At 50.2% G+C, this 27,123-nt stretch overlaps 2 protein-coding genes across 2 annotated transcripts in view; both read left to right on the forward strand.

Annotated features, from left to right (window-relative positions):
• Positions 1-17,812, forward strand: part of LOC122126727 (kinesin-like protein KIF26B) — a 165,816-nt gene extending 148,004 nt beyond the window's left edge. Inside the window, exons 7-8 of the mRNA XM_042701190.1 lie at positions 14,821-14,973; positions 17,603-17,812. Of these exons, the coding sequence (XP_042557124.1) occupies positions 14,821-14,973; positions 17,603-17,812 (363 nt within the window). The remainder of the gene's footprint in view (positions 1-14,820; positions 14,974-17,602) is intronic.
• Positions 17,813-20,599: 2,787 nt separating this feature from the next.
• LOC122126728 (kinesin-like protein KIF26B) overlaps positions 20,600-27,123 on the forward strand; it is a 117,667-nt gene continuing 111,143 nt past the window's right edge. The window contains exon 1 of the mRNA XM_042701191.1: positions 20,600-21,048. Within this exon, the coding sequence (XP_042557125.1) occupies positions 20,600-21,048 (449 nt within the window). The remainder of the gene's footprint in view (positions 21,049-27,123) is intronic.

Consider the following 27,123-nt stretch of genomic DNA (forward strand, 5'->3'; position numbering starts at 1 on the left):
TGAGATAAGAAAGTACCAGGGGAAGTCTAAAAAGTGGGGTTTCCATTCTTCCTGGTAATGGAAAATCATGAAGGTACACCAAGGCAGGGAGAAATGAGCAGAGAAAAGACGGAGCGTTCTTTGGTTTTACAGCTACATTTGAGAACAGGCATCGTGTGCAGATTCAGCCCAAGGTTAGGAACCAGGAACCTCATGGAAACCTCGGAACATTACCAAGAAGAATATTGGAAACAAAGCAAAAAGACAAAAGAAAAAGTTGTCTGAATTGAGAAGCTCTTATGGAAAGAGCAACTTAATGTACAGAATGCAATGGGATAGAGTATGTGCCACACACGCATGAGGTCCTGGGTTCCATCCCCAGCACTACAGAGTGTGTGTGTGTGTGAATTGTAAGCCACGGAGGGGTGGAGGTATTTCCACGGGAACAGGAGTTGGGCTGAACCTTTTACCATGTGTGGATTGCCCGTTAAATGTCAAGAAGCAGCACTGGGGAGTGACAGAAAGCAAGATGTTTTTCACAGATTTAAGACGTGGTGCCGGCTAAGAATATCAACGCACAAGCCCGGTTCCTGCCCAGATGATGGTGCCTGGGTACTGCTGGACAAGGTGAGGGAGCCTGGGAGACAGCCCCCAGTGCTGGAGTGCCATCGCGCCCGGGGGAGACGGGGCTCACTGCTTCTGCTCAAGGACTTGATTGCGCCCAGGGGGAGACGGGGCTCACTGTTTCTGCTCAAGGACTTGCCAGCGTCAGGACTGCTCACAGAGTCTGCTCTGCCATGTTTAGATAGTGGCTTTGTGATAGTGAGTGTTCTTATCCAGTAAGTGCTTGAAGTTTGAAAGTAGAAAAGGCTTTCAAAGCTGCTCCAGCTACCTGTGGACGCAGACCTCTGGCCTAGGACACAGGCATGCAGGGCTCTGGCAGAGTGACCACTGGCCCCCAGGGCTCCTATGTGAAGGTCCACACCCCAGGTGCTGGCCACAGGAGGCAGGGCAGGAAGGGGGTTCTGAACCAGTGTGGTCGCTCCCAGCAAACAGGCAGGCAGGCAGGAGGCAGCCGGGCGTTCTCCTGTGGCTTCTTTGGTCCAAGGCGCTGCGCAGGAGCTGTGTGTAGTCCCAGCTCTGTGTGTGCTTGCAGTCTGGAGAACAGTGCTGCTGCTCCGACCCCAGGGTGGGAGAGGCCGGTGGACAGCACTGCTGGGAGCAGAGTGCCGGTTCTCGCTGGACAGTGAGGATGTAGGACGCTGGTGTCCATGTGGCCAGGCTGGCAGACTTGCTTTGCCAAAGGAGTGGGAGGGCGGAGGGTGTGGTGCAGAATAAGATCCTTGTCTCACTGGCGACCCCGGCCCCGGCCGCACAGGAGGCCCCGCATTGCTGGCACTGCCGGCATGGCTGCCATGGCCCCTGCCCCCACTTCCCATGTGGGCTCCTGGAAGCTGATGAGCGCCCGTCAGGGAGGAAGGAGCCACCCAGAGGCCCCAGACAGCAACGGTGACAGGACGTGGTATATTTGTATGTGGAGATTGATAATGGGAGCTAACAGTCCCAGCAGAAGGTGAACAACTCATTAAACTCGGGGCAAGGATAATAAAGTATCGCCCGCTGCTTAACAGTCATGGGTAGACGTGTTCCCAGAGCTGTGCAGCTGTTGCACTTGATGGTTCATAAAGCCCCGTAAAGTCCGTCCAGGGCCCTTTTTTCCTGGCAAGGGACCATTTTTTTTCTGCAGTTACGAAGCATCTGGTTCCTGTCCCTGGAAGCGCAAGGAATTCACTGGCACCGACAAGCACTGTCTGCCAGGAGGGCCTCACTGCAGAAGCCATGGGCTCCAGGATGGGCTTGGGTCACTTCTGATGGAAAGGGCACCGTCAGAAAGACGCAGAGTAGGCTGGGAAGGTGGCTCAGCAGTAGAGTGCATGAGGCCCTGGGTTCGATTCCTCAGTACCACGTACACAGAAAAAGCCAGAAGTGGAGCTGTGGCTCAAGTGGTAGAGCGCTAACCTTGAGTAAAGCTCAGGGATAGAGCCCAGGTTTTGAGTTCAAGCCCCAGAACTGGCAAAGAAGAAGAAGGAGAAGGAGAAGAGAAAGGAGAAGCAGTAGGAGAATGATGCAGAGCAAGATGTAAGATGGACCGGGCGGACAGTGCCCGCTGCTGGGAACCACTCAGGGTTAGTGTATCTCAGTGATCTTCAGATCTGCAATCTGGGTGTGAACTCCATAGTAGAAACAGTGTTAAAACACCCCCTGGGCTGGAGGGGAGTGGTCTGGGCCACACTGCTGCCGAGATGGAGCTACAGGCGAGTGGCCTCTGTGGCGGCCTATCCTGGCGGTGCCTGCATACAGGCATGCTGGGAAGGAGGCTTCCAGACTGCTCAGGAAATGATGGGGAGTCCTAGGAACCTGCTGGTGTTGTTCAGGTTCCCAGAAATGCATCTGCAGTGAAGATGCCTCAGTACTCCATGTACTATGAGGACGCAGTCTCTAGGGAGGCTGCTACGGGAGCAAGGAGGCTGGAAATGAGAAGAGGAAGCCGTAGATGGAGGCCAGTCAGGTAGAGGGTGGCTTTAGCTCTCCCTCACTCCTGCTGTGGAGCACAGAGTGGTCTTACGCCCAGACAGCCAAACCATCCCGAACCTCATTGTTAATGCTGTGCTTGCAGGTGGGGAGCAGTGCATCGTGGGCGGTGCCTGCCAGCTCCCCTGCAAAGCAGGCTTGGGCAACCCAGGGCCGACCATGGGAAAGCGGGGATCCCAGACAGACACCCTCACTGACACCGACGCCTGTCCCTGCCTCACAAGAGAAGGCTGCAAGACTAGACAGGGCCCCCAAGGGTCCTGACTGTGGTCAGAAAGGGGGCAGTGTTCCTAAATTAGGGAGTCGTGGGGAGTGATCAGCAAGTTTAGGTGTCTAACTGGTGAGTGTGAACTAGAAAGTTGGGCCATTTCATGTTAGACACGGCAGATTTCATCTCTTGAGGGTAAAGCACACTTCCATGTTCTCTTCCAAGGCGGGAAGGAGAAAGAAGGAAGAGGGGTCTGCCCAGGACAGGGCCCCAGCTCTAAAACCATGCCAGGACACGGAGCGCCGCAGAGTGCAGTGTCCATGTGCCTCTTCCCTCATAGCCCTTCGCGGTGTGTAAACACAGACGCGCGCGTGGAGTGGAGGCACCTGTGGCGACGGCCTTCTTCCTGTGTTCAGCGTCAGCTGACCTGGCTCCCTACTGACGCTCATGGCTTTGTCCACTCCGTCCTTTGCTTCCTTTGTGGCATCTATCAACATCTATCAACAACGAGGACTGAACACCAAGCTGTCCTAGCCTTGATGTGCCTAGATAGAAACAAGAACAAGCGTTGGCCCTCGCTGGGCTGTGGAGAAAGTGTGGTGCGCAGCCCTGGGGTGGGCTTGGTGACCTTGTGGCACCAAGCTTGTCTCATGTGGCCTTTCAGGGGATAGGGCCATCAGAGGAGCCTGGGTAACACTTTAAAAACGGGACACAGTGTTCGTGCTCTGATGCTAATGACAGAACTAGAGTTTCTTCAAGTGTTTTTATCCTACGGTTACAAAGGTATGTGTAGAGCAAGCATCTGACTATCGAAAGGGAAAAGATGACCAGTGATGGACGGATGTTTGCAGAAGCTGAACAAGACCTACCTAGACAATTTATTGTTGTATATATTTGGACATTTCCATAATAAGTAAAATGGATTGGATTTGCGCACAGAGATCTGCCAGCCTGGCTTTCTGCTTAGTTACTGAGGCCCTCTGGTTCTCCAGTGCGTCCACAGGACCCTCCCTGCAGAGCTGGTGTCACAGCTTGTTCGTGCTATGACAGAATTCCTGAAATGGGGTCATTTATAAAAGAGCTAAGATCTGGAGGCTGGGAGGCCTGGGTCAAGGGTCTGACGTCTAGTGAGGCCTTGTAGCTCCACAGCACATAGGAGACATCACATGAGTGCACAGAACTGTGTGCCTGCGTGCATGCCTGCATGCCTGCATGCGTGCATGTGTCATGTGTCTGTGTACGTGCATGTGTGTGTGGTAAACTTACTCACCGAGCAGAGAACTGAGGACCTTGTCACCCCGTAAAGGCCCTGCCTGTCAATACTGTGTGTGAGGATTCTGTGGTTAGAAACTGACCTTGGGGGACAGATTCAAACTGCAGCAGCTTGCGAGGACACAGCATCCCTGAAGGTGTCACTTTGTTTCTCTCCCAGAGTCCTCTCTTCTGGCTCCAGGGGACCCCAGTGTTACAGCTCCATTAGGCCTCCACCCTGACTAGTCTCAGATACAGTGTTCATGTGCGCAACTGTCTGTCTTTCTCGTGCCTACCTATCGCATTCCATCCTCACATGTGGGAATTAGGTATCCACTGGGCTTGGTGGTGTCTGCAGAAGGAGCCTAGCTGAGGTTTAGCCCAGAAAGTAAAAATGAAGCAGTCAAAGCATGCTGAGAACCCAGGACTTCAGAAGCAGAATGGCCATGCAGGCTCAGGCCAGCAAGGCCGAGTCCTGGCCTAGGACTCCTCAGTGGACTTCTGTCTCCCAGGGCCATCTCCTTTTTGTACATCAGGAGCTCAGTCATGAGGACCCTACCATGGAACCTCTTAATCCAAAGAATAGCCAAAAACATACTACTAAGATCTGAACCTTCACATGAACTGTTCTGGCATGCAGGGAAATCTCCCGGGGGAAGTATCCGATCCAATTGCCAGTCCTTCCCTGTGCCAATTTGCAAGGCATCAAAGTGGAACTCTAGCCCTTCTTGTCTAATTCAGACAAGTCATGGCCTCAGTCAGCAGGGGTTCCCGTAGACATTGCTGGGGGGGAGGGGGGTGCTTGGAGAGAAGAGGGAGGCCTCGTTATGTGGGAAGGAAATTTCATGTTCTTGCACATTTGGAGACAGCCAGTGGTCTCTTCCATAAACACTCGTGTGCTGTGAGCGCAGTGGTCTCTCGGTGTGATTGGACTGCCTGCCGGAATGGTGGGTAATCTGCTCTGTGGCTGTACCTACGATCCTGTTCTAGCTCTTCTCTCTGAGCCCTGTGGGGAGGGCTGGGCTGGTGCTGGCTGGTGTCGGAGTGAGCTGCCCAGCCCCAGGCCGTCAGTTAAATAGCTCCTGACATGCTTGGCTGTTCTTTACACAAGGCCACTTGAGACTGATAGCGGCAAGGAGCTCATGGGTAATGTTCTAGTCTTAATGTTTTAATTGAATTCGGTGCAACTTATGTTTTAAGTGTCATGTAAAGTGAATAAGAATCCACTGAGCCCTGGAAGGAAAAGCCCTAGTCCTTCTGGACACTGACTCCCTAGTGCTCTAGGACTAAGAAGCAAGGCCTTTAGGGGGTGACCAGGTCATGAAGACTCCACACCTGAGAGCGGCCTTCTAAAGCCTGGGTGTGCTGAGTCTCCCTTCCACTGTGTGGAGATGGAGGGCGATGCCATCTGTGAGAAAGAGCCCTCAGTCTTACACGTCCCAGTCCAGAATGTGAGCAATACGTTACTGTGCTTATACCTTGCCCAGTCTAAGACTTTTTGTCATAGCAACAGGAATGAACTAAGACAAAGATGGATCTTCTTAGGAATGAATTCATATGGATCTTGTGAATTATGGCCAATGAATGGGAGAAAGGCTAACGTCCTCTGAGTCCTGCGCTTTTACCTTTGCCTTGTTCAGGTCTGGAACTGGCATCAACACTAGGGTCAGAGGTCAGTGTTCAGGTCTGGAACTGGCGTCAACACTAGGGTCAGTGTTCAGCCTCATCTTGGACATCTGAATTTTAATAGCATCATGCTACCTTCTATTCATATACATTATCAGACACCTGCTCTGTTAAATGTCAACTCCTTCATATAAACATGATGATGATGATGATGATGATGATGATGATGATAAAATAGAAATGAAGCTGTGGATCAGGTGGTAGAGTGCCAGCCTTAAACAAAAACGTTGAGGGAGAGTGTGCCCAGACCTGCATTCAGGCCTACCCTCTCTCTGGCTGACATACATTTCAACTCTGTACTGCCAGATAAGTTGCTAGGAGCTGGTGCTCACTGAACACCTGGCTGGCCTGAAGCTCTTCACAAAAAAAGGGAAGGAAATTATAATGACTTTTCCATTTTAGGCTAGATTATGGAATTCTTTACTCTAGATTACTTGAAAACCCCTGGTTGAATGAGGAGGAAAGATAGCCTCGATGCTTTACCGTTAGCATGGAAGATGCCGAATCAAAGACCAGCTCCTAAATGATAAATTACAATGTCCCAAGGACATTGCCTACCACGAGACGCTTTTTATGCTCTCCTTGTTGTCTTACTGCCATCATCATCAAAGCTTGCTGCTAATAGACTGTTTCTACTATTTACCATGCATGAGATCCATTCTTTCTTATGTGAGCATGTTCCCTGTCATACACAGAGTATATCCATTCAGGGTGGGTGTATTATTATTAATAAGAGAAACTTGTCAAGGTCTCTTATAGCAGGGCACCTTATACAATCCTAACTACTTGGGAGGCTGAGATTGGGGGGATTTTGGTTTAAGATCACCCTGGGCAGAAACATTTAGAAGAAGCCTTCTGAACCCGCAGTGGTCACAGCATACACGTCAGTGTATGAGCTTCATGGGAGGCCGAGTTTAGGAGAATTGTAGTCTTGGGGTAGCGAGGCATAAAAGTGTCCGAGACTCGATCTCAACAAGCTGTGTGTGGCTGGGTGTGGCAAGCCTGAAGCAGAGCACAGTCTTGCCCCTGTGACTGAGCAGGAAGCAAACGCTATTTTAAGCTGGTCACAGAGGACTCACATCCGTGATTGTAGACACTCACAAGGCTGAGATCTCAGGATTGCTGTTCGATGCCAGTCCAGGCAAGAAAGTCACTGACACTCTTATCTCCAATTAGCCACCAAAAAGCCAGAAGTAGAAGTGTGGCTTGAGTAGTAGAGCATTAGCCTTGAGCATAAAAACTCAGGGATAGTGTCGGGACAGTGTCCAGGCCCTGAGTTCAAGCCTAGGACTGACACACACAAAAAAAAGAAAAGCCCTATCTCAAAACTAGAACAGAAAAGGGCTAGATGCATGGCTCAGTGGTAGAGCACTTGAATAGGAAGTACAAGACCCGGAGTTCAAATCCTGGTACCACCAATAAAAAGCTCCTTCCATGTGTATCGTTTGCCTTGGCAGCACTAATGCTGCAATATAACACGGGGACATTTGTCAGTTTTCCTTGTTCCACATGCAGCCCACAATGCTCTCTCCAGTGGGATTTGGAAGTTGTGCTCTCTCAGTCTCTGAAGGGTTCATTGTGCTTTCCCTGTCTAGCTTGAAAGCAATCCCTGGACTCCTTCCACATCCTTGAGACCCCGGGGTGGAGGGCTCGCACTCATGTCCCCATCGTTGGCTGAGATTAGAAGTCTGCTTCAGGTATTCTGAAAGTAGAACCCGCTTCCTTCTGTCTGTAGTTGGTTCTACTTTGTGAGATAGTTTCTCCAACCTCATTCCATAAGGGTAGGTGCTGTGCCCAGGGCCTGGGGAGGGCATTGGTGGTGGTGAGCTTTTCTTCCATTTCATGGGCCTTTGGTTTGACTTGCCTTAATCATCGCCCTGAGAAACAAGGAGAGAGTGACATCATGACGCCACACCTCTGGGATGGTGTATTCTGTTCCTGACGGAGCAGATCTTCTCCAGGTGTGTGGTACGCACAGAGCTCAGGATGATCAATGCATTTCTCCCACAATTCTGTCCAGCCTCCTCCTTGGACAGGCCTGCCGCCTTTCGGCAAATCTCAGATTTCTACTTAATGGCTTAAGTTCAGCAATTCACTTTTACCTTGCTGGGAGCGAGTACCATTTGCTGCCTGGGAGAGGTAGAGTTTTCACAGAATTGAAGCCAGAGAAATGACAGATCTCACACACACATTCATATCAACATCGTGGGTCTAAATCATCAACTGAGCAGAATGTAACATTTTTGTTTTCAAATTTTCTTTTGAGTTTTAAATTCATTCATTCATTCATCCATTCATTCACACACATTGGGCTGCAACTCTGTGTAACAGATCCAGGAATCAGGTAGGCTGACTATATTGGAGGAAGTTGAATGGGTAAGATGGCCGTGGTGCTGAGCAGGATGGAGTGAGATGCTTATCACGCCACTTTAATTCATTTGTCTGTCACCTGCAGGTGACCACAGGTAACTCAAGTCATGGCTAAGTGGGAAACTTCTGTAGTCTCTCAAGCAATTAGACGGGCTGCATTCAAGCAGTCCGGCGGCAACTAAGCTTGCCCTCCTACTTATCTTCTAAACACTTCTTGTGTCTGTGTTTTTGAGCATGAATGGAGGGACATCTGAAGAAGGATGGAAATAAAATAGGGCTATGTTTTAGCCTTACCTGCCCCTTCCAGATGCATTCATGATTCTTGCTCCACAGCTTGTTATGTGAACCGGAAAGAAAAGAACAGGGAAAGAAAAAAAAAAAAAGCCCATTTTTGTCCTAATAGGTTTTCTTCCTTTTGTCTCCTTCTGAGGTACTCACAGGCCTCGGTAACTGAGCAGAAAGCCGGGCTGAACAGAACTTAGGAGTTTGCCTCAGACACCACACCTGAGAGCCTTGGAGTAAAGCTTTAGCAAAGCATTTCATCTGCAGACTCCTGCCTGGGTGAGCACGGAGGACCTGCAGAGGAGGGGCCGGGAAGGACCTGGTGGCCTAGCCTGGCAGGTTCTGAGTTGGGAGAAGCCCCTGTCAATGCAGCTGTAGAAAGTCTCATCTAGGTTTTGTCTTCTAATGTGGACTAATGCTCTGGGAAACAGGAAACTCAACCTAGATTACAACTCATTCATTAGGGACAAAGCATGGAGCTCAAGGAGATGGAAATGTCAGGTGGTATGCATATGCTTTCTTTTTTATTGTGTTGTGATCATTAACATAGCAGGCCTTGAATTTGCTACCCCCTTGAGTGCTGAGATTACAGACAGGAACTATCATACACTTTAAAAAAAATTCTTTTTTTTCTTTTTTGGTTTTTCAAAGCACTAAAAAAATGGAATAGTTGCCCATCAACCTCCTTCTTGGTTCTGTTCTTTATATGCCTGCTCCCGGCTGCCTGCAGGTCATATTTGCATTAATAGCCTGTCTCTTGATACCGCCCCTTGCTTGGTTTTAAATGAGTTGGAATTAGTTCTGAACCGCTGAGCATCTATCACTTTTTAAAAACCATACCACGTAAATTTCCACTTACAGTTGCAAGCATGGGCAAATGCCTACGGTGAGCAGGGCGGCCTCCCCGGCTGCCTTCTCCAAGAACGGGAGCTTTGCTGGATGCAGGGGGCTGGGTATTGGAGACGACTGAACTCGTGAAGAGGGGTGCATGTTGCCAGAGAACTGGGGTGGCCTTCTGGGGTCTGGTGGGGCTGTCCCACTGGGCTGTCTGGGCCTGCCGAGGCCTTGGTGCTCTTCTCTGGGCCTCCTGTAGGACGTGGCTGCTCAGACCCAGAGGAAACACGGTGGAGGGTGATCTTCCACCTGAGGAGCTCCCCTCCCCCAACCCGATCTGAATTTTGGTAATTATCAGATCAGTTATGTTGCAGGTGTCTGTTAGCATGTCAGTGGTGTGTGAACCTAACGATGCTCACATAGCACTCACATTGTTACAGGTTAGGCGGGATCCAGAGACAAAGCTGTGTGTGGTTCTGTGCAAACACTACTGGGTCCTGCTGGGTGCCCGTGGCTCACGCCTGCAGTCCTAGCTCCTCAGGAGGCTGAGATCTGAGGATCACAGTTCAAAGCCAGCCTGGGCAGGAAAGGCCATAAGACTCCTATCTCCAATTATCCAGCAGAAACCCAGAAGTAGAGGTAGGGCTTGAATGGCACAGTGCTAGACTTCAACAAAAAAGCTCAGGACAGTGGGCAGGCTTACAGTTCAAGCGCTAGTACAGCACAAAAAAATACAATAAAGACTCAGTGCCGTCTTTGACCCATGTAGTATTCATCTGTTCAGCGCCACTTCACATAAGGGGCTGAGGCTCTGTGGACGGGGCAAGCGCAAGGGTCCTGGACCCATATCCCCCGGAGCCTGGGGCCAGCTGCAGAGATTCCCATGCGTATGCGGAATGTTCTCCACCAATGGCATCTCTGGGACATTTTTCCGTGTCATTTCAGATGTTCGGAAATAGACACACCTCCAGAGCTGCAGACTATTTCATTCCAAGGATGGTATTTAGTGAACACGCTGCGCTGTGTGCAAGTGCTCTGTTGACAGTGACGCCGTGTGCCGTGTGCATCCTCGCATGTTGCCCATAGATCTATGCAGATGTCCATCTGTTTCCTTAGTCTGCAGGCTGGGAAGGGCATCACTGCGGGGGAGGGCGGGTGTTCTGTGGCTCTCAGGCTGCCAGTGATGTAGCCATGCGAGGCAAGCACCTGCTTTTCTGATCTCATAGCAATGCTGAATGCGGTCTGAGCCGGCTGACAGTTTATAGTGACATCTTGCTAGATTTTTCCTGTGTGTGTGTGCGCGTGCATGTGTGTGCGTGTGTGTGTGTGTGCGTGTGCACATGCGTGCACGCACTCCCACCAGTCCTGAGGCTTGAATTCAGGGCATAGGCCCTGGCCCTGAGCTTTCTGTTCAAGGCTGGCACTCTACCACCTGAGTCACATCTCCACTTCTGGCTTTTTGGTGGTTAATTGGAAATAAAATTCTCACAGACTTTGTGCTCAGGCTGGCTTTGAACCACAATCCTCAGATCTCAACCTCTTGAGCAGCTAGGATTACAGATGTGAGCTACCAGCACCAGATTTTGTTCATTTTTTTAAATGGATGTCTTTACTTTTTAAATTTGACATCTTTCGGCTGCTTAAACTCTTCTGGTGAAGATTTTGTCTTTTATTCCTCCATACAACAGAGTTTCCTGTATTTTTTAAGACCTCTGAAATCCTGTTTTAAAATATAAACTGAGTTACCAAAATGTTTTAAGTCTTTATGAAGCTGCAAGAACAATCTCCCTGTCTAATGTAGCCCTGTTTCCACCCCCAGGCCAGCCAGAGCTGCGTGGACTCCAGGGGGCTGCATGAACACTATGCAATGAGAGAAGATCCGTTATATAAATACGGCATTGTGTACAGTGCTGGTTAGCAAAACGCAAAAGTGAGAATTTTTAGTCTATCAGGAGCTATCATAAAGAACACTTTTGTAGTGAATTATCCTAGGAAAGGAAGACAGGAAGTGAAAGATAAATAATATTCTCACATGTGACCCTATGTTAGCAGAGAATCCCAGAGTCGAAGTGTCAGCCTGGCGCGGTGGCGTGAGTCTGTAAGCCTAGCACTCAGGCTGAGGCAGGAGATCAGGAGTTTGAAACCAGCCTGAACTACACAGTGAGATTCTGCCTCAAACAAGCAAGCAGACAAACAACACAAAACAAAACAAATAAGGCCTCAAAAGTATAGCTCCAAGCGTTTCAAATTAAGCAACATCTGTGCATAAAAATGTAAGCAGAATGATATAAGAAAGAGGAGAGGTATATTTTTGAAACCAGCTCTCAGGTTTTTTTCCTTGGCCAGCCTGAACTGTGATCCTCTTTCTACTTCCTGTTGTAGCTGGGATGGTGGGCATGTACTACCACACCCAGTGTTTTCTGTTGAGTCTTGTAGACTTCCGTTACTTGGGATCGAAACGGTCTCAGTCTTCACCTCCTGAGTAGTCAGGATCATTACAAGAAAGAGGGGATAGAGGAGCAGGTGGAGAGGGAGGAAGGGAGGGAGAGAGGGGGAGAGGGAGATGGAAAGAGAAAATAGGAGAAAAGGGAAGGAGGAGACAGAGATACTTGTTATTGAGTTGAGTGATATTTCTTGTAAAGCCAGGCAGTAGCAATCCCAATCAAAACTGAGGTTCTGAGTGGGGCTGTGTGTTCAGTATCTCAATGTAAATGTATACACACGTACGTACAATATACACATCTAATTTAAAATATGTAATAAATGTACACTTGCATACATATTGTTGTTTTGTTTCACAGCTAGGGTAGAAGGAAATAGGTGGCTGTGCTAGCCCTCCGCTCTCTGGGCTGGAGTGGCCTCTGTGTCCCCCATCAGCCTGTGCACCCTCAGATTCTAGCCTGGGCCGTTCCCTGTCTCTGCTGAGGGTGGGCATGGTGGTGCAGAGGTGCTCCTGGGAGACTGCCAGGGGGCATTCTCCTTGACTCGCAGCTCCTGCCTCTCATCTTAATGGAAAGACAAGCTGGTGGTTCACTTGCTGGACACCAGCGCAGGGACCTGAAGCCCCACTGCACCAGTGAAGAGCGGCTGCTCCGGAAGCACTGCTTCTGAAGGACAAGATGGCCATCTTGATGTGGTCCAGCTGCTTGCCCGTTGGTGCCTGGTTTGAAGTCATTGCTGAGTGATTGCAGGTGCTGTTTCCAGTTTCTCATGAGTCTCCCCCTGCCTTGCTTAGATATATGCCATCTTTTGTTTGAGAATTGGCTCAAGGTGGATTTTGTTCCTGTTTTACTTGAAACATTTTCAGGAGAGTTGAGTGGTTGGGGCCAGAGCCAGGGCCGGTGGTAAGACCCTGGGTTTCATATCCAGTCTTGGAAAAACAGAAAAGTCAGAGCCTATTCTTATATTGGCTTCTAAATTTATTACTTATCCAATCGGGACAGTGTGAAAAAGATGACTAAATTAGCCTATTGGGCTTTTGAGAATTGTTTTCAAAGTTATGATACCTAGAAGACACGTTGAGAGAGATCGAAGTCAAAACGAAAGTCACAGCGATCTTCTCAAATGTCAGTACATGTTTTTAATATCTATTTTTCAACAAGTTTTGTTTTACCATATTAAAATATGCTCTCTCTAGAGATAAAAGCTTGTACTCATTAGTGACTTCCTGTCACACATCTCCGTGTAGGTGTTTTCTCTGGATATATGACATTCACGTTGATTAGTTGACTAATTAATTAATTAGAGGAATGCTTATTAAGCACCAGGCCTGGTTCCTGGTGCTTGGGTTCATTGGGACAGGAGCAACCGCCTGCTCTCTTAGAGGTGACGTTCTGATGGTTCTGGGGCGGGGGCGGGGGGCAGGCAGTGAGCAAGGGCACAGGAGCACAGCGCACAGTCAGAAAGCCAGCCAGACACAGCTGTGGAGGGAGAGGGGTCCGGGTGCGGCTCCACCCATGCGGGGTGCCCACTGGTTCCTGCTTGGGGATGAGGGGAATCTTGTGGAGCATTCTTGGAGTGAACTACTTAATGAATGGAGTCCTTTACCTTTCTAGTAGTAAGACATGTGCACCCTGTTATGCAGAGAACAGTGCGCTCCCTCCAAGGGATGATGGAGAATCAGATGCTCACCTCTCTCTGGCGTCTCTTCACCCTCTGTGTTCAGACACTCAAGCAAATCAACTCCCCACCTCTCAAGTCTCGGCTCCTCCAGAGGCCCTCTCTGAGCTCCGAGGCCTGTGTGTACCTTTGATGCTCTCCTGAAGTGCTTACATGTGCCTCTGTTTCCTCTTCTGCACCGTAGGCTCTGCCACAGGCACAGGGTGACTTTCCTACAGCAGCCAGGAGCCCACGCCTAGCACCTCAGCTCGCTCTGTACAGACGCCCCAGGGCAAGCACCAGCCCGCCTCCCTGCTCTTGTTGGTATGAGTGTTGGCTCCGGGATGTATTTGGTGCTGGGGATTAAATTCCTCGTCTTACTCGCGCTGAGCACATGCTCCCACACGGAGCCAGGTCTCGGCCTGCAGCCTTCTCTGTGTGCCGCAAGCTGTTTGTTTGGAGTGAGTGCGCAGTGGCTTTGTGATGAGTCTTTATGGCTTAGTTCTCAGGGCTCTCATTTTTAAAAGCAGGTTTTTGACTTTCCTGGGGGCTTGCCGTGCCGGCCTCACCCTTGCTGGGCAGGCACTCCACCGCGTGAGCCATCCCTCTGCACTTGGTTTTTAAGTTATGCAATTCATTTTCCCTCTCCCCCACCTCCCCCCATTTTAAATGGGACTTGTATTCAGGGACTCAAGTTCTCACTTGACTTTTTCACTCAAGGCTGGTGCTCTGCTGTGTGTGGCACACCTCCATTTCTAGCTCTTGGGTGATCGATCAATTGGAGATAGAGTCTCGTGGACTTGTTTGCCTGGGCTGGCTCTGGACTGCAGTCCTCAAGTGCAGCTTCCTGAGTAGGATTGCCAGTGCCAGCCATCGGCATCTGGCTGAACCTATTCTTAACGGTGAGCTAGAAGAAGGGAGAAGGAAATGGAGACAAAAAGGAAAAAAATCCCAGTAACTGCTATTAATATCTTGGTGCTTAATTCAAAATAAAAAGAAACAAACTGCTGGGCACTGGTGGCTCATGCTTGGAATCTTAGCTACTCAGGAGGCTGAGATCTGAGGATCACAGTTCAAAGCCAGCCCAGGCAGGAAAGTCCATGAAACTCTTACCTCCAATAAACCACTCAGAAAACTGGAAGTGGCACTGTGGCTCAAGTGGTAGAGCGCTTGCCTTGAGCTGAAGAGCTGAGGGCCAGTGCCCAGGCCCAGAGTTCAAGCTTCACGACCAACCAAACATGAAAAAAAAAATGAACTGAGACCTCCTAACAAATAGGCTGGGAATTTTTCTCTCTAACCATGTATTTCCAGGTCAGTAATGATTTTCTGACTGTGCTCCCAGCAGTGAGCAGCGGAGACCACAGGGCCGCCCCTCTGCGGCACCCCGGCCGCAGCTCCGCTCTGCTGGGATGCGTTTTGTGTAAAATAACTTTTTGTGTTACTTTTGGTCATGGCGTTTCCCTGTCCCCACAGATGACTGTGCACTATGGTGGTCATCACCCTTCCATTCACTCGCGTAGTTCACGCCCACTCAGAACTTACACTGTGATCAGGCGCTGCCGGCAGAGTCCTGCTCGCTGTGGATGACCTTCATCGACGCCCAAGTGGCCGTGCTCCGGGCCCTGCCGGCCGTGGGGTGCAAGCTTGGACCCCAGCAGCTAGCCGAGGGGGAGGTAATGATGTGACAAGGGTACCGACCGACCCCAGAAGAGATCAGTGCTTGTGTCTTGGGCTGGGTTAGGACTCAGGAGAGCAGGTTGATTCGTGTGAAGTAGTGCTGTAGTGAAGTAGCTGTCGTTGAAGAGAATGATGCATTCCTTTGACTCTTCTGCTTCTCTGCTACGTTGGGTTCTAATGAGAGGTTGGCATTGTGTCACTGTCATTCTGATACAGATAAAACCTCTTCCCTTCACAAAGTAACCAGTGCTAGGTGTTTTGGTAGCTATGGAAAGGCACTGGGGCGATGACCAAACAGCTGCTCATCCTCCCCCTCCCCGCCCGCTTCCCCATGGAGACGTCGCACTGTGCCAGCTCACTAGACAGTTTCCTGGCCCTAGCTCTTTTGAGGAAGCATTGGGTGCTTGAGAAGGAGAGTCCTGGGCCCCTGTGTGTGGTGGGGCATCATGAGGTTCCACAGGAGCCGGAGGCTGGAGGTCACTAGTGAGTGGGATGAGAGCTGGCGAGGGGGTGGAGACAGACGTACAAGGTGTGTATCGGATGCATGTTTAGTGGGGGAGGGGGAAGTGATCCTCGAGCTCACACAGAGTCGGTGACGTAACGGCTGCGCTCACTCAGCTCGCACAGGAGGAGTGCCAATGCGTGCTTCACGAGCCTTGGCATGAATGGTCCTAGGAGCCCCAAAGCAGAGAAAACCCAACTGTCCGTCAGCTGATACCAAGGCTACCAAACAGTGTCTCCAGCAACAACAACCCAAACAGCCCACATGTCCGCCATGTAGGGTGGTGCTGGCCACAGCGGTGCAGGCCTTGCCAAGACCGTGGTGGACCAGGGCAGACTCGAAGGGCAGCATGCACCGAGTATGCACCATAGCTCCAACAGGAGCACCCTGGGATACAGACGCACCAGTGGTGTCCTGGGAGGTGGGGGTGTTGAGGGGACAGGGGGCTGGTCACAGAGCAGGGCATGATGAAGGGCTGGCGTCCACGGCTGCCTCAGCATCTCGGGAGTTCCTACGTAACTCCACAAGTTTATGAAAAAGCACTTAGTCGTAGCCTTAAAGTGATGAACTCTCTGGTATGTGAATTTTATCTTAATATTAGTTAAGCATCAGTGAAGGACAAGTTTGTGGTGGTTTGGCTCATGAAGCATTGCCTTGTGGGTACTTAGTCGTAGCTGAGGAGCAAGGCACTGCTCTCTGCTGGTGCATTATCAGCAATGGAAGACACATTTCAAAACGCTGCAACAAAGGGCTCTGGAAGTTTTCCCCATAAAGAAATGATGAGTGTTTGACAGGCAAAATATGTCCAACCTAATTTAAATATTATGCAGTCCTTGCATGCAGTGAATGTTGCACAGTATCCTGATCATATTTGCAACTTATGTTCATGTATCGGTTAACATTTTTTTTTTTAAACTCTGGACCTGGGCGCTGTCCCTCAGCTCTTCAGCTCAAGGCGAGCACTCTACCACTTGAGCCACAGCACACTTCCAGCTTTTTCTGCTTATGTGGTGCTGAGGAATGGAACCCAGGGCCACATGCATGCAAGGTGAGCACTCTACCACAGAGCCACCTGCCCAGCCCGGCTAACATTTTTTTGAAAGAAAACATTTTTCTTAGAAGACCCTCTTACACCAGGGTGTGGGCAGCGCGTGACCTGTGTTTCACAGGGGAGCGGAGGGCATCAGTTGCTCTGCTCAGAATTATCTGAAAAATGGCCACACCTCCAGAGTTGGGTTGCGATTACACAGGACCAGGTTATTTTTCAATGCTGGGCATGGCCCCAGGCCCTGCTGACGGCTCACCACCCAGCCTCGCCCAGCCAGGGAGCTACAACTTGTGCTTGATGCAGTCTCTTGGCTTGGGGATATTCATTTTTTCAAAGTGCAAATTGCAGTTGGCATTGGATCTATAGGTTCCATATTCATAAATTCAACCAACCATGGATCAAACATATTCAGAAAAAGGACTGGGCCTGGTGGTACGTGCTGGTAAAGCCAACTACGAGCGGTAAGATCACAGTTTTGAGGCCAGTTTGGGCAGTTAGCAAGACCTGATCTCACTAAAGGAGCTTGCTGTGGTAGTGCACGCCTGTTATCCCCGCTTGCCGGGGGAGTAGGTAGGAGGATGGGTTCCATGCCGTTCCTGAGGGGGGAAACAACATGACCCTATCTGAAAAATATCTAAGGCAAAAAGGGCTGCAGACATGGCTCAAGCGTATAGTGCCTGCCCAGCAAGCCTGAGGCCCTGACTTCACTATGATTAAAAATTCAGAAAGTTTCCATTTGTGCTGAACGTGCACCCGTCGCCCTTGTTTGCTCATATCCACAGGCCGGGCAGCACAGCTGTTTGTGTGTCACGTCCGCGGGGTCAGGAGCGACCGGGACAAGGTGTGTGTTGTCCTGTGCCACACTACCACTTTCTAGAAGGCTCTGCAGCTTGTAGAGTCCATGGTGCGTCCTGGAGTGGCGCCGGCTCTGTATTGCCACCAAGAGATGTGTCCTTGTCCTTCTAATGTGTTTTAAGCTGAAAATACAAAAGTCATGCGTGGTTCATTGGTTCAGTCACTCATTCGGTGCGTGTTTTTCCAGCCCGCTCCGCGAGCTGGCCCCTGTGTCTGTCAGGCAAGGGGACAGCACAGAGAAGGACCCGGGGCAGGGGCCGTCTGGAATTACTGCAGGGAACCCCTCATGCTGCCAACGGGCATCAGTTCCAAAGTTAAATTGAAGAAAGCCTACTGGGAAGAGGTGGCTGCAGCTCACGTGGGAGCCACGGCTGGGCTCCTGGTGGACTCCTGCCAGGCTCTGCCTTGCATGCTGAGCGCGTTCCTCTGACTGACTGTGGGAGGGGTAGATAATGAGTAGCACGATCCTTCTGGGTGGATAATGAGTGAGTAGCCCTGGGGAGACATTTGGGAGTCACTGTCTGGATTCTCAGATTGTTTGGGTGCGAGGGGGGGCACCGAGGTGGTGGGCGGAGGCGCACGGATCAGGACCTGTCCAGGGTGGTTTCTGAAGGGAGACTTTCTCCCACTGAGAGCACAGCCGCTTGTGGAGACAGCTGCTGAGGTCTGGCTGTCTGGGGAGGGTGGGATGCAGGGTGGGGCATTCACCGTGAGCGGGAGGAGGTGGAGTGGACCTGGAGCTGGCTCCCAGGGGCGGTGGGCAGGGCAGGTGGTCACGTGAGAGGGTTCCTCAGCTCGTGGACAGGGTTGTATGCAGAGTAAGGTCACAGAGGTGACAAAACAACATCAATGGGATGGAGATGGGAGCATTTCCTATTGACTGGGTTCCAACAGTGAGCTCATGGAAGCAAACATCATGGGAAGGCTCTAGAAACACATGTTTTACTTGGTTGAGCTCCAAGTCCCCAGGCATACGAGACAGAAGATACTTGTTAGTCGTGTAAAGTCTGTTACCTGTGTCTTCTAACGACGATTTTGGGGGTTGTTGTTATTTCCTGTTCTCCCCACACACCCCGGCCTGTAATTGTACGGAAAGGACTAGGAAGGACAGACATTTGTAAGCAGTGGGTGGAGCCTTGCCACGTGTGACTCAGTTGTACTGTTTCCACACACAGAAAGTAGCTTGAGAGGAGACTGCAGAGGGTGGTAGAAAGTAACCCCTTTTGAAGAAAGGAATATAACGAGATAATGAGCAAACTCAAGAAAGAAGTAACCAAAAGAAAGAAAAATGGGATTGGTGTGGTCTGGAAGCCAGCTGAGAGGAATGCAGACCTGGGGAGGAGGGAGTGGAGCTGCAGTTAACCCCCAGGAAGCCACAGGCCTGGCATCGCTCTAGCCAGGGCTCAGTTCAGGGCTGCTGCTAAGGCTTGTGTAAGGCTATGGGTCAGCGCCCCATCCCCACAAACCACACCCAACCATGCAAGAATGGAGACTCACAGATAAGATTGTAAACCACAGATTTCCATAGAAATAAGAAGTAACTCCCAAGCAACGAGAGCCACCAAGCTGTGTGTAGAGCGGGCTGTTGGCGTTGGGGCCATGAGCAGGAGGATTTCCCACCAGGCCAGCCCCAGACACAGAGGCTGGAGTGTCAGGAGCAACCTGGGCTTCAACTTCAGACTCCAGCATTCTTAGAACGTCTTTAAAATGGATGGGATGAATTTTACTTAAGCAGTCAAGGAATTCTCCATTTGTATGACATAACAGACTACCACATCTTGCAGAGTTGTGGTGTGGTGTGTGTGTCCCTTCACCAGCACACAAACTTCGAGTGTAGCTTTGCTAGGCACTCTGACTTGGAGCTGTAGCGGGGTCAGTGGACTGGGTTAGTGCTGGGTTTTGGAACTGTGCTCAGCACTCCGTCTCTGAGTTCTTCATTCTGCAAAGAATGTGGGATTCTTTGAATGTTCCCCCTGCTAAAGTAGTTGAAGTCTACCAGTTTTAGGAAGTTGAAAAAAAAAAAAAAAGAAATATCTAAAGTTCGGGCACAAACCCTTGGAATCTTTCAATCTGCTCAGTAAAAGAGACTTTAGAAATCAACTGATTCTGTTTCCTCAAAGGAAATCACACCCCAGATGGGTGCTCACCCTCGTCGCTGGTGAGCTAATCACCAGTGTGATTAGCCAGAATTACACTTAAGGCCCGCCAGCAATGACCCCTGTGACGTCCTTACAGCATGCCACACATGTGCTGGCTGGGCTGGGGGTTGCGTATGTGTTTTCCTACTTAAAATATTTCAGTTCCCAAGTAAGGATTGTATTTCCAGCTCTACTGCTTGTTATCATTTGCCTGCCATCTCCGCTCCCTGGTTTTCTTTTCTGTGAAGAGCTGCACACTCAGTCTCTACTTCTGGCAATTATCAAGAGCCCCATTGAAAGAAATGTGAATATAGCCATTAATTTGGGTGGCAGTGGTCCTGTGTGTAGATTTTAGTCATTAGAACTGAGAAGAGCACGTAAAGATGTGAGCCAGATGTGGTGCTACATGACTAATCCGAGCCATGGAGAAAGCATAGGCAGCAGGATGATGGCCCAAAGCTGGCCAAACAGGATCAGCCGGGCAGCTGAAAAATATTGAAAGCCAACATGGCCGGCGGCAAGCACAGCATCCTCAGTTCAGTCCCCAGTGAAACCGATATAATAGCAGCAACAACAACAATAATGATGAGGCTAGTCATGTTGCCTGGCTGAAATGGTTTCTATCCCCAGCTTCTATGCATGAAGATGGCTGAGGTGAACTATTACCATTGCAGATTGCTATCCAACATGGAGAGAGAAATAAATAATAAAAATGTCAGCACCCATTAGAAAAGAGCACAAATCATTTTCTCCCAGCAATAGAAAATAAATGACAGAAAATGACACATTAAAATACAAGGCCGCCCATGTGTGGCATCTTTCTCTTCTGGAAAGCGGCGTCCACACAGGACCCACGCAGGCCAGTGGTGGCAAGCTCCCGGCCCGGTTGGTCTTCACCGCCGGCGGGGTTCTCCACGGACTGTGAGTGGCACAGGCCTCCAAACAGCCCCACAGCCCGCTCTGGGCACGGAGGCTGCTGCAGCCCAGCCCAGCTGGCACGGGAATGTCAGGATCTGTCCCTGTGTTGCAGTGGATCTGTCTGGAGAACAATGGAACTCCCAAAGCATCCTCCAGCTCACATGCCACACGAGCACCGTCTCCCACCGCAGCCTCTTCCCACCGGGAAGCCCACCGTGACCCGTCGGGGAAGTCACAACCCCGCCACGGACTGCCTCCAGCGAGCCACGGGCTCTGCCCCTCCTACAGAGAAAAGTTCACGGCCAGGTTTCCGACGTGTTCACACAAAGCCAACATCGGATGATTCCTCCTTCCCCGGAGGGCCAGCGCTCACGTCAGCTTGCCGCAAGGACAAGGGGAAGACGCTCTCACAACCAGCGAAGGCAGAGTGGCTGAGCACGGTGATTATTGCAAGACATGCGAGCAAGTGTCTGCTGAAGCTGAGCGGTTTCCTCTCCTCAGTACTCCCCCAGCCCCTCACCGCGCCCGCAGCCTTGCTCACAGACCCCAAGGGCTCTTCTGCCCTCGGGGTGGGCTCTCGTTTGCCAGGACGGCGGCCTAAAGCCAAATGGTGCGTCTCTGCAACCACGTGTGTGGTGGCCACGCTTGCTAATGAGACTATGGCGGCCATGTTTCCCTCCAGAAGTAACGTAGAGCAAGGGCTCTATGTCGGGGTCAGCTGTGGGGAAGGCACACAGGCTCTGTGTGTGTGTGTGTGTGTGTGTGTGTGTGTGTGTGTGTGGTGATGTATGTGGGATCAATCTGTGGAAGGCACACAGGCTCTGTGTGTGTGTGTGTATGGTGATGTATGTGGGATCAATCTGTGGAAGGCACACAGGCTCTGTGTGTGTGTGTGTGTGTGTGTGGTGATGTACGTGGGATCAATCTGTGGAAGGCACACAGGCTCTGTGTGTGTGTGTGTGTGTGTGTGGTGATGTACGTGGGATCAATCTGTGGAAGGCACACAGGCTCTGTGTGTGTGTGTGTGTGTGTGTGTGTGTGTGTGTGGTGATGTACGTGGGATCAATCTGTGGAAGGCACACAGGCTCTGTGTGTGTGTGTGTGTGTGTGTGTGTGTGTGTGTGTGGTGATGTACGTGGGATCATCTGTGGAAGGCACACAGGCTCTGTGTGTGTGTGTGTGTGTGTGTGTGTGTGTGTGGTGATGTACGTGGGATCATCTGTGGAAGGCACACAGGCTCTGTGTGTGTGTGGGGGGGGTGATGTACATGGGGTCATCTGTGGAAGGCACACAGGCTCTGTGTGTGTGTGTGTGTGTGTGTGTGTGTGTGTGTGTGTGTGTGTGTGTGTGTGTGTGATAATGTATGTGGGATCAATCTGTGGAAGGCACACAGGCTCTGTGTGTGTGTGTGTGTGTGTGTGTGTGTGGTGATGTACGTGGGATCATCTGTGGAAGGCACACAGGCTCTGTGTGTGTGTGTGTGTGTGTGTGTGGTGATGTATGTGGGATCAATCTGTGGAAGGCACACAGGCTCTGTGTGTGTGTGTGTGGGGGTGATGTACGTGGGATCAAACTGTGGAAGGCACACAGGCTGTGTGTGTGTGTGTGTGTGTGTGTGTGTGTGTGTGTGTGTGTGTGGTGATGTACGTGGGATCAATCTGTGGAAGGCACACAGGCTCTGTGTGTGTGTGTGTGTGTGTGTGTGTGTGTGTGTGGTGATGTACGTGGGATCAATTTGTGGAAGGCACACAGGCTCTGTGTGTGTGTGTGGGGGGGGTGATGTACATGGGGTCATCTGTGGAAGGCACATCTTTACGAAGTTGGCCTGTGGAATGAGTAGACGGCATGCCCTGGTGTAAGAGGGACAGGGTGCGGCAGAATCTCTGTCCTCAGGTTTTGTCTCCGCCTGTCTCCTGACTGGGTGGGGTGATGGTCATACCTGTGTTCCCACCGGTGGCTACTGCGCTGGAGGTACATGTGCTCCCCGGCTTCCAGGTAGGGGTACTGTGAGGCCCCGTTCTAAAAGAACTAGTGGGGTAAGTATTACATTGCCTGGTTTTTGTTTGTTTGAGAGAGGATCTCACAGTGCAGCTAAGACTGGCCTTGAACTCTATCCTGTCTCAGCATTCCAGTGCTGGGATTACAGGTGTTCACCACCATCCCTAACTGCTTCTCCCCACAGCTCTCTCTCCCGCCCACCAAGTGATCCCTCACAAATCACATTCACCCTCTTGGCTCCAGTTGGTGTACATCCTAACCCTATGAGCGGACCCTGAGCCACTTCCCCGAACAGCTGGGGCACCAGCTCTCCTGCTCTTACTCCCGCTCCTTCCACAATGGACCCCTGTCTGCAGTGTTGGGCTCACACACCAGACTGGAGGAAAAGAAAGGTCATCCCAAAATGGAACCCATTCTGGAGCATTGTTTGGATACTAGATTGGGACTTTGTTTCAAATTGCAGCTTGGAGATTGTTCCAGGAATTTGGAGCCAGCCTGCATGCTCCCTCCCTCCCTCCCTCCCTCCCGTTCCCACCTTTCTTCCCTCCCTCCCTCCCTCCTTCCTTCCCTCTGTCTCTCCCTTTGTGCCCCTAACTTCCTTTTTCTATTAAAATCTCCCAGTAGAGCGGATTTATATGAGAGAGCCTACTGACAGACTCAGCCCACAGGAGCTGTTTATTTTCAAACCTAAGTGAAATAAGGAAAGACAAGCAGACACCTTAGAATTGTGTCTGTTATCCCCATGGAAATGGAGCGATCAACACAACACTGAGTCTCCATGGGGCAGAGGCCACAGGATGGCACACTGTGTTGGGTCCCGTCACCAGATGGAGCTGCCTTTGGCCCTTAGCTGGGAGATACAGGGAGGCGGGCAGGTACTGGTGATCCTTCCTCCTGACCACGGAGACCTGTGATGACCCAGGAGCCTCTCCAGGACCTGCCTTCCCAGGGCAGCCGCGAGAGCCAAACACCCTGGGTGAGATAGAAAAGTGTGCCGCGAAGCTTTGGTTCCATTCGTGCATCTGTTGCAAGGCTCCTATCAGAACAGTTTCCTGTTCTGTCTTCTCTATTTGATTCAGGCTCCATCTGCTTGGTTGAGCATTTTTACAAAATCAATGTAAACTCCAGAGAAAAAGTCCCTGTTGTTTGTTGGTGAGGGTCATATTTGGAGGGAAGAAAAGCACCTGTCACTGTGATAAATCACTTCCAGGATAGAAGGGTCTTTGGCAAAGCGGAAGATTGAGTAGGCAACTCAAGGGGAGGGAAAACAAAAAGAAAATGTCACACAGAGTGTGGAATCGATGACTTTTATATAGAATGTTTAATGCCTGAAGTGACTACTCTCATAATTGCTCATTCAGTGCTTATAACTCAGCGGAGCAGGTAGCTTTACTTTGCAGAACAAGAAATGAAGGCTGAGCTTTAATTGACTCCTTCAGGGTCCCATGGCTGTGGGAAGAAGAAGCAAATTCTAGCAGAGCTTACGTTCCTGGACTTGACTTCTAGTGGTCCCCAGCTCAGCCCAGGTTAATTGCATGGAGTTGGATTTCCATGGCTGGCCTCACGGCTGCATGTGTGTGTGCACATGTGTGCACATATGTGTGTGCACATATAGTAAATCTCTGTGAAGCGTAGAGGGTATGTATGTGTAGACTCACCGGAAGGATTTTACCCTTTGCTCAGATTGAAAATGTCACTGTGGTGACAAAGTATGCAACCGTACCTGTGCTGTGCAGTGTGGACTGAGGTCACCTCTTCTGTCGGCTGCATTGTTCTGGGTGTGCCCAGGCTTGACTGGCATTGGCCTTTCTTTCCCCTGCTGCTTTCAGGTGGCCTGGCTGTCCAGCTTCCTCTTTGCCAGAATGAGACAACCTGAAGGGAAAGTTGCGTCCAGGGCCGACACGGAGCTCTCTCCTCTGACATATTGATTGATTGATTTTTAATTTTTTGTGATTCTGGGAAGGAATCCAAGGCTTTATGCACACCAAGACAGTGCTCTACCATTAAGCCACGTGTGTGTGCATGCGTGACCGTCCTGTGTTGGTGAATCAGTGCCGAGCCTGGGAGGCAGTACCTCCTGGCCATGCTGCTTCCCCATTCAGACCAGACCTGGCCTGCGGGTCAGGGCTGCGCTGTGGACCTGCTTGCTGCCCCGTAGTGGACACTCAGCTTTGAGGCCATAATTAGGCCGTGGTGCTGGTATGCATTTCAGACATCCCCGTCAGAGACCTGTCTGGGGGATGTTAATTAGCGGATGAGTTCTCGATCACAGAGGGAGCGAGGCGCCGCTCCTTGGGCCCCAGCATCCCCAGTGGAAGATGTGGTGCGTGCCCCTCCTTTGGTTCCATCTGTGCGCCCTGCTCTGCCCTGCTCTCTGAGGCTTCCTGGGCCCTGCACCTTAGCCACCCCTGTGCAGCCGTGTGGACAGGAGCGCCAGCCCCTTCTCCTACAGCACAGACCGGGCAGCCCAGCCGCGCCTCCCAGAAGCCAGGCCTGCCACACAGGGCTGAGCGCGGTGAATACCCTGCCGCGGCAGCCGGCTTTTCACCGCGACAGAAGCAGCCTCCTTATGACGAGAGAGGGCCGTCGTGGCTCCCGCTTTGGGCTGCTCAGCCCCACTGCTTTTAGACTTGGTAGCACATCCTGGCAGGGAGTGTATGGGGAGGCAAGGCTGCGCTGCTCATGCTTGGACAGAAGAAAGGAGCGCGCAGGCCCTGCCAGGCCCCTTGGAGGACACGCCCCACGGACCCAGGGCCTCCCACCAGGCTTCACCACTGCCCTGTAGCAGTCCTTTCAAATCTTGGCCACAGCTCCGGCAGGGCTCAGACCCCCTTTCCAGGCCCCAGAGCACAAGAGAGGGTGCGGTACATTTGTTTCATTGTAGTTGCATGCCAGCTACCTGTCAATATGAACTGGACCCATGTAGAGGAGAGGTGTTTTGATGGCATAGAAGTAAACCCAGTGGCTCATCCTCTGTTAAAACTACAATCCAGGGTGAGTTCCTGGGATAGCCATTCTAAAGATGCCAAACCACACAGTGAACTGAGTGACTTGAATGGCCTGCGAGTATGAGCTCAGATGCTCATTTTAAAGACAGATTGAATAGATCTTAAACACAGCCCTGCTTCCAGTTTAAAATGTTCTTCCTGTAATGTTTGTGAGGTTCTAATTTTTTAAGCAAAATGACGATATGGATTGAATTTTTAGTGTGGTTCCTTTGGTCATGTGTGCACGTAAGCTCTGAGGTTGGAGTGGAGTCACGGTGTCCACATCTCTCCTTAGACAATAGGAATGATGCACTTTTCTAAAACCCCCTCGTTAAATGGCACCTCTTTTGTACAACTACTTAAAGTTAATAAATAATTTGAAAACATAATGGCTAACAATTATTGCAGGCTTATGCCATACTGGCCCATTTTATTAAGACCTTTGTACTAATGATCTCATCTAAGTCTTACAGTAACAGTTTATTATGGGTAAGTCAATACCCCACTTTTTAAAAGGTTTTAAACGTGGATCAGTACACTGGAGAATGGCTCACTCTCGGTATTCTAACACTGTACAGTGGAATGTAGATCTGTCTGCCTTATCACTTTCAGCTCGCTTCTGATTTGAAACAAATCTTGGCCTTGACCTTGTGTTTTAGACATGAGAGGGGATGAGGCTCTGGCAGATGTATAACACTGGGCAGATCCAGTACTTTCCATCCTATATTGGATTACTTTCATCAGTACATCAGGGTTCTGGACCTCATGCGGTCTAGCTTCTGTCGATCATATTTTTATTACAGTTCCCATGTTTAGACTTCTACTCCATCAGTGGGGTACTTGAAAGTAGGCTGTTTCATATTAGTGTCTAATTAAAAGCAACGCTCATTACACTACTTTCAAATTTGTTTTTCTTCTTCTCAATATCAAATCTTGGAAGATGGTATGTGTGACGAAAAATACTTGAGAATATTTTTCAGTTGCATTTATTACTATAGGTAAAACTTTCAAGCAAAAATCCCCAGTTCTGTGTGATTTCCTGATTTTCTAAGTACATTAAACACACAATATTCAACTATAATTGGAGGAACCAAAACAGATCAAACAAATGGAGTTCTGAATATCTGTAATGTTATCAAGGAAGTCAGAGCCTCAAAATTCTTCAGATTTTACAGAAAAAAAATCAAGCACATTCCTGCTTCTTCAGGTCTGAAGAGTTTTGTTGCTTAGATTAGATTTTGTCCCATGAGAAATCACTGAACAGATTTAATTTGGTTTACTCTCTCTTTTGAGACAGTGTATTTATTCTCTGCCAGAATTATCCAAAGAAAGAAATGAATTCCAACCAGAGATCTTGGACCTGAAAAATTTAGGTCAAAGCCAATGTGTAAGTACTTTTGTCTTTCCAACATCAGTATTTTCATATTGATCTTCTGGAAAGAAAACAACGGTGTATTGACATTTTAGAATCAAAAGCAGCCCACATTATTGCCTGTTGCTGGTTCCTGTTGCTCCAATATAAACTTTTCTTTGCCTGGGACTTAATCCAAGATAGCAGACACAGGTAGAGTGAAGGTGACCTTGGATGTTACCGCAGGCTAACCTGTGCTTGTCCTGGGAGCATGCTGAGGTGGGGTGGGGATGTGGTCGTGGCCTGAGGTGGAGCCACTGGCTTCCGATGATCTTTAGGGGAGATAAAT

The sequence above is a fragment of the Dipodomys spectabilis genome, unplaced genomic scaffold, assembly GCF_019054845.1.
Source record: "Dipodomys spectabilis isolate Male_0828 unplaced genomic scaffold, ASM1905484v1 ptg000288l, whole genome shotgun sequence".
Lineage (NCBI taxonomy): Eukaryota > Metazoa > Chordata > Mammalia > Rodentia > Heteromyidae > Dipodomys > Dipodomys spectabilis.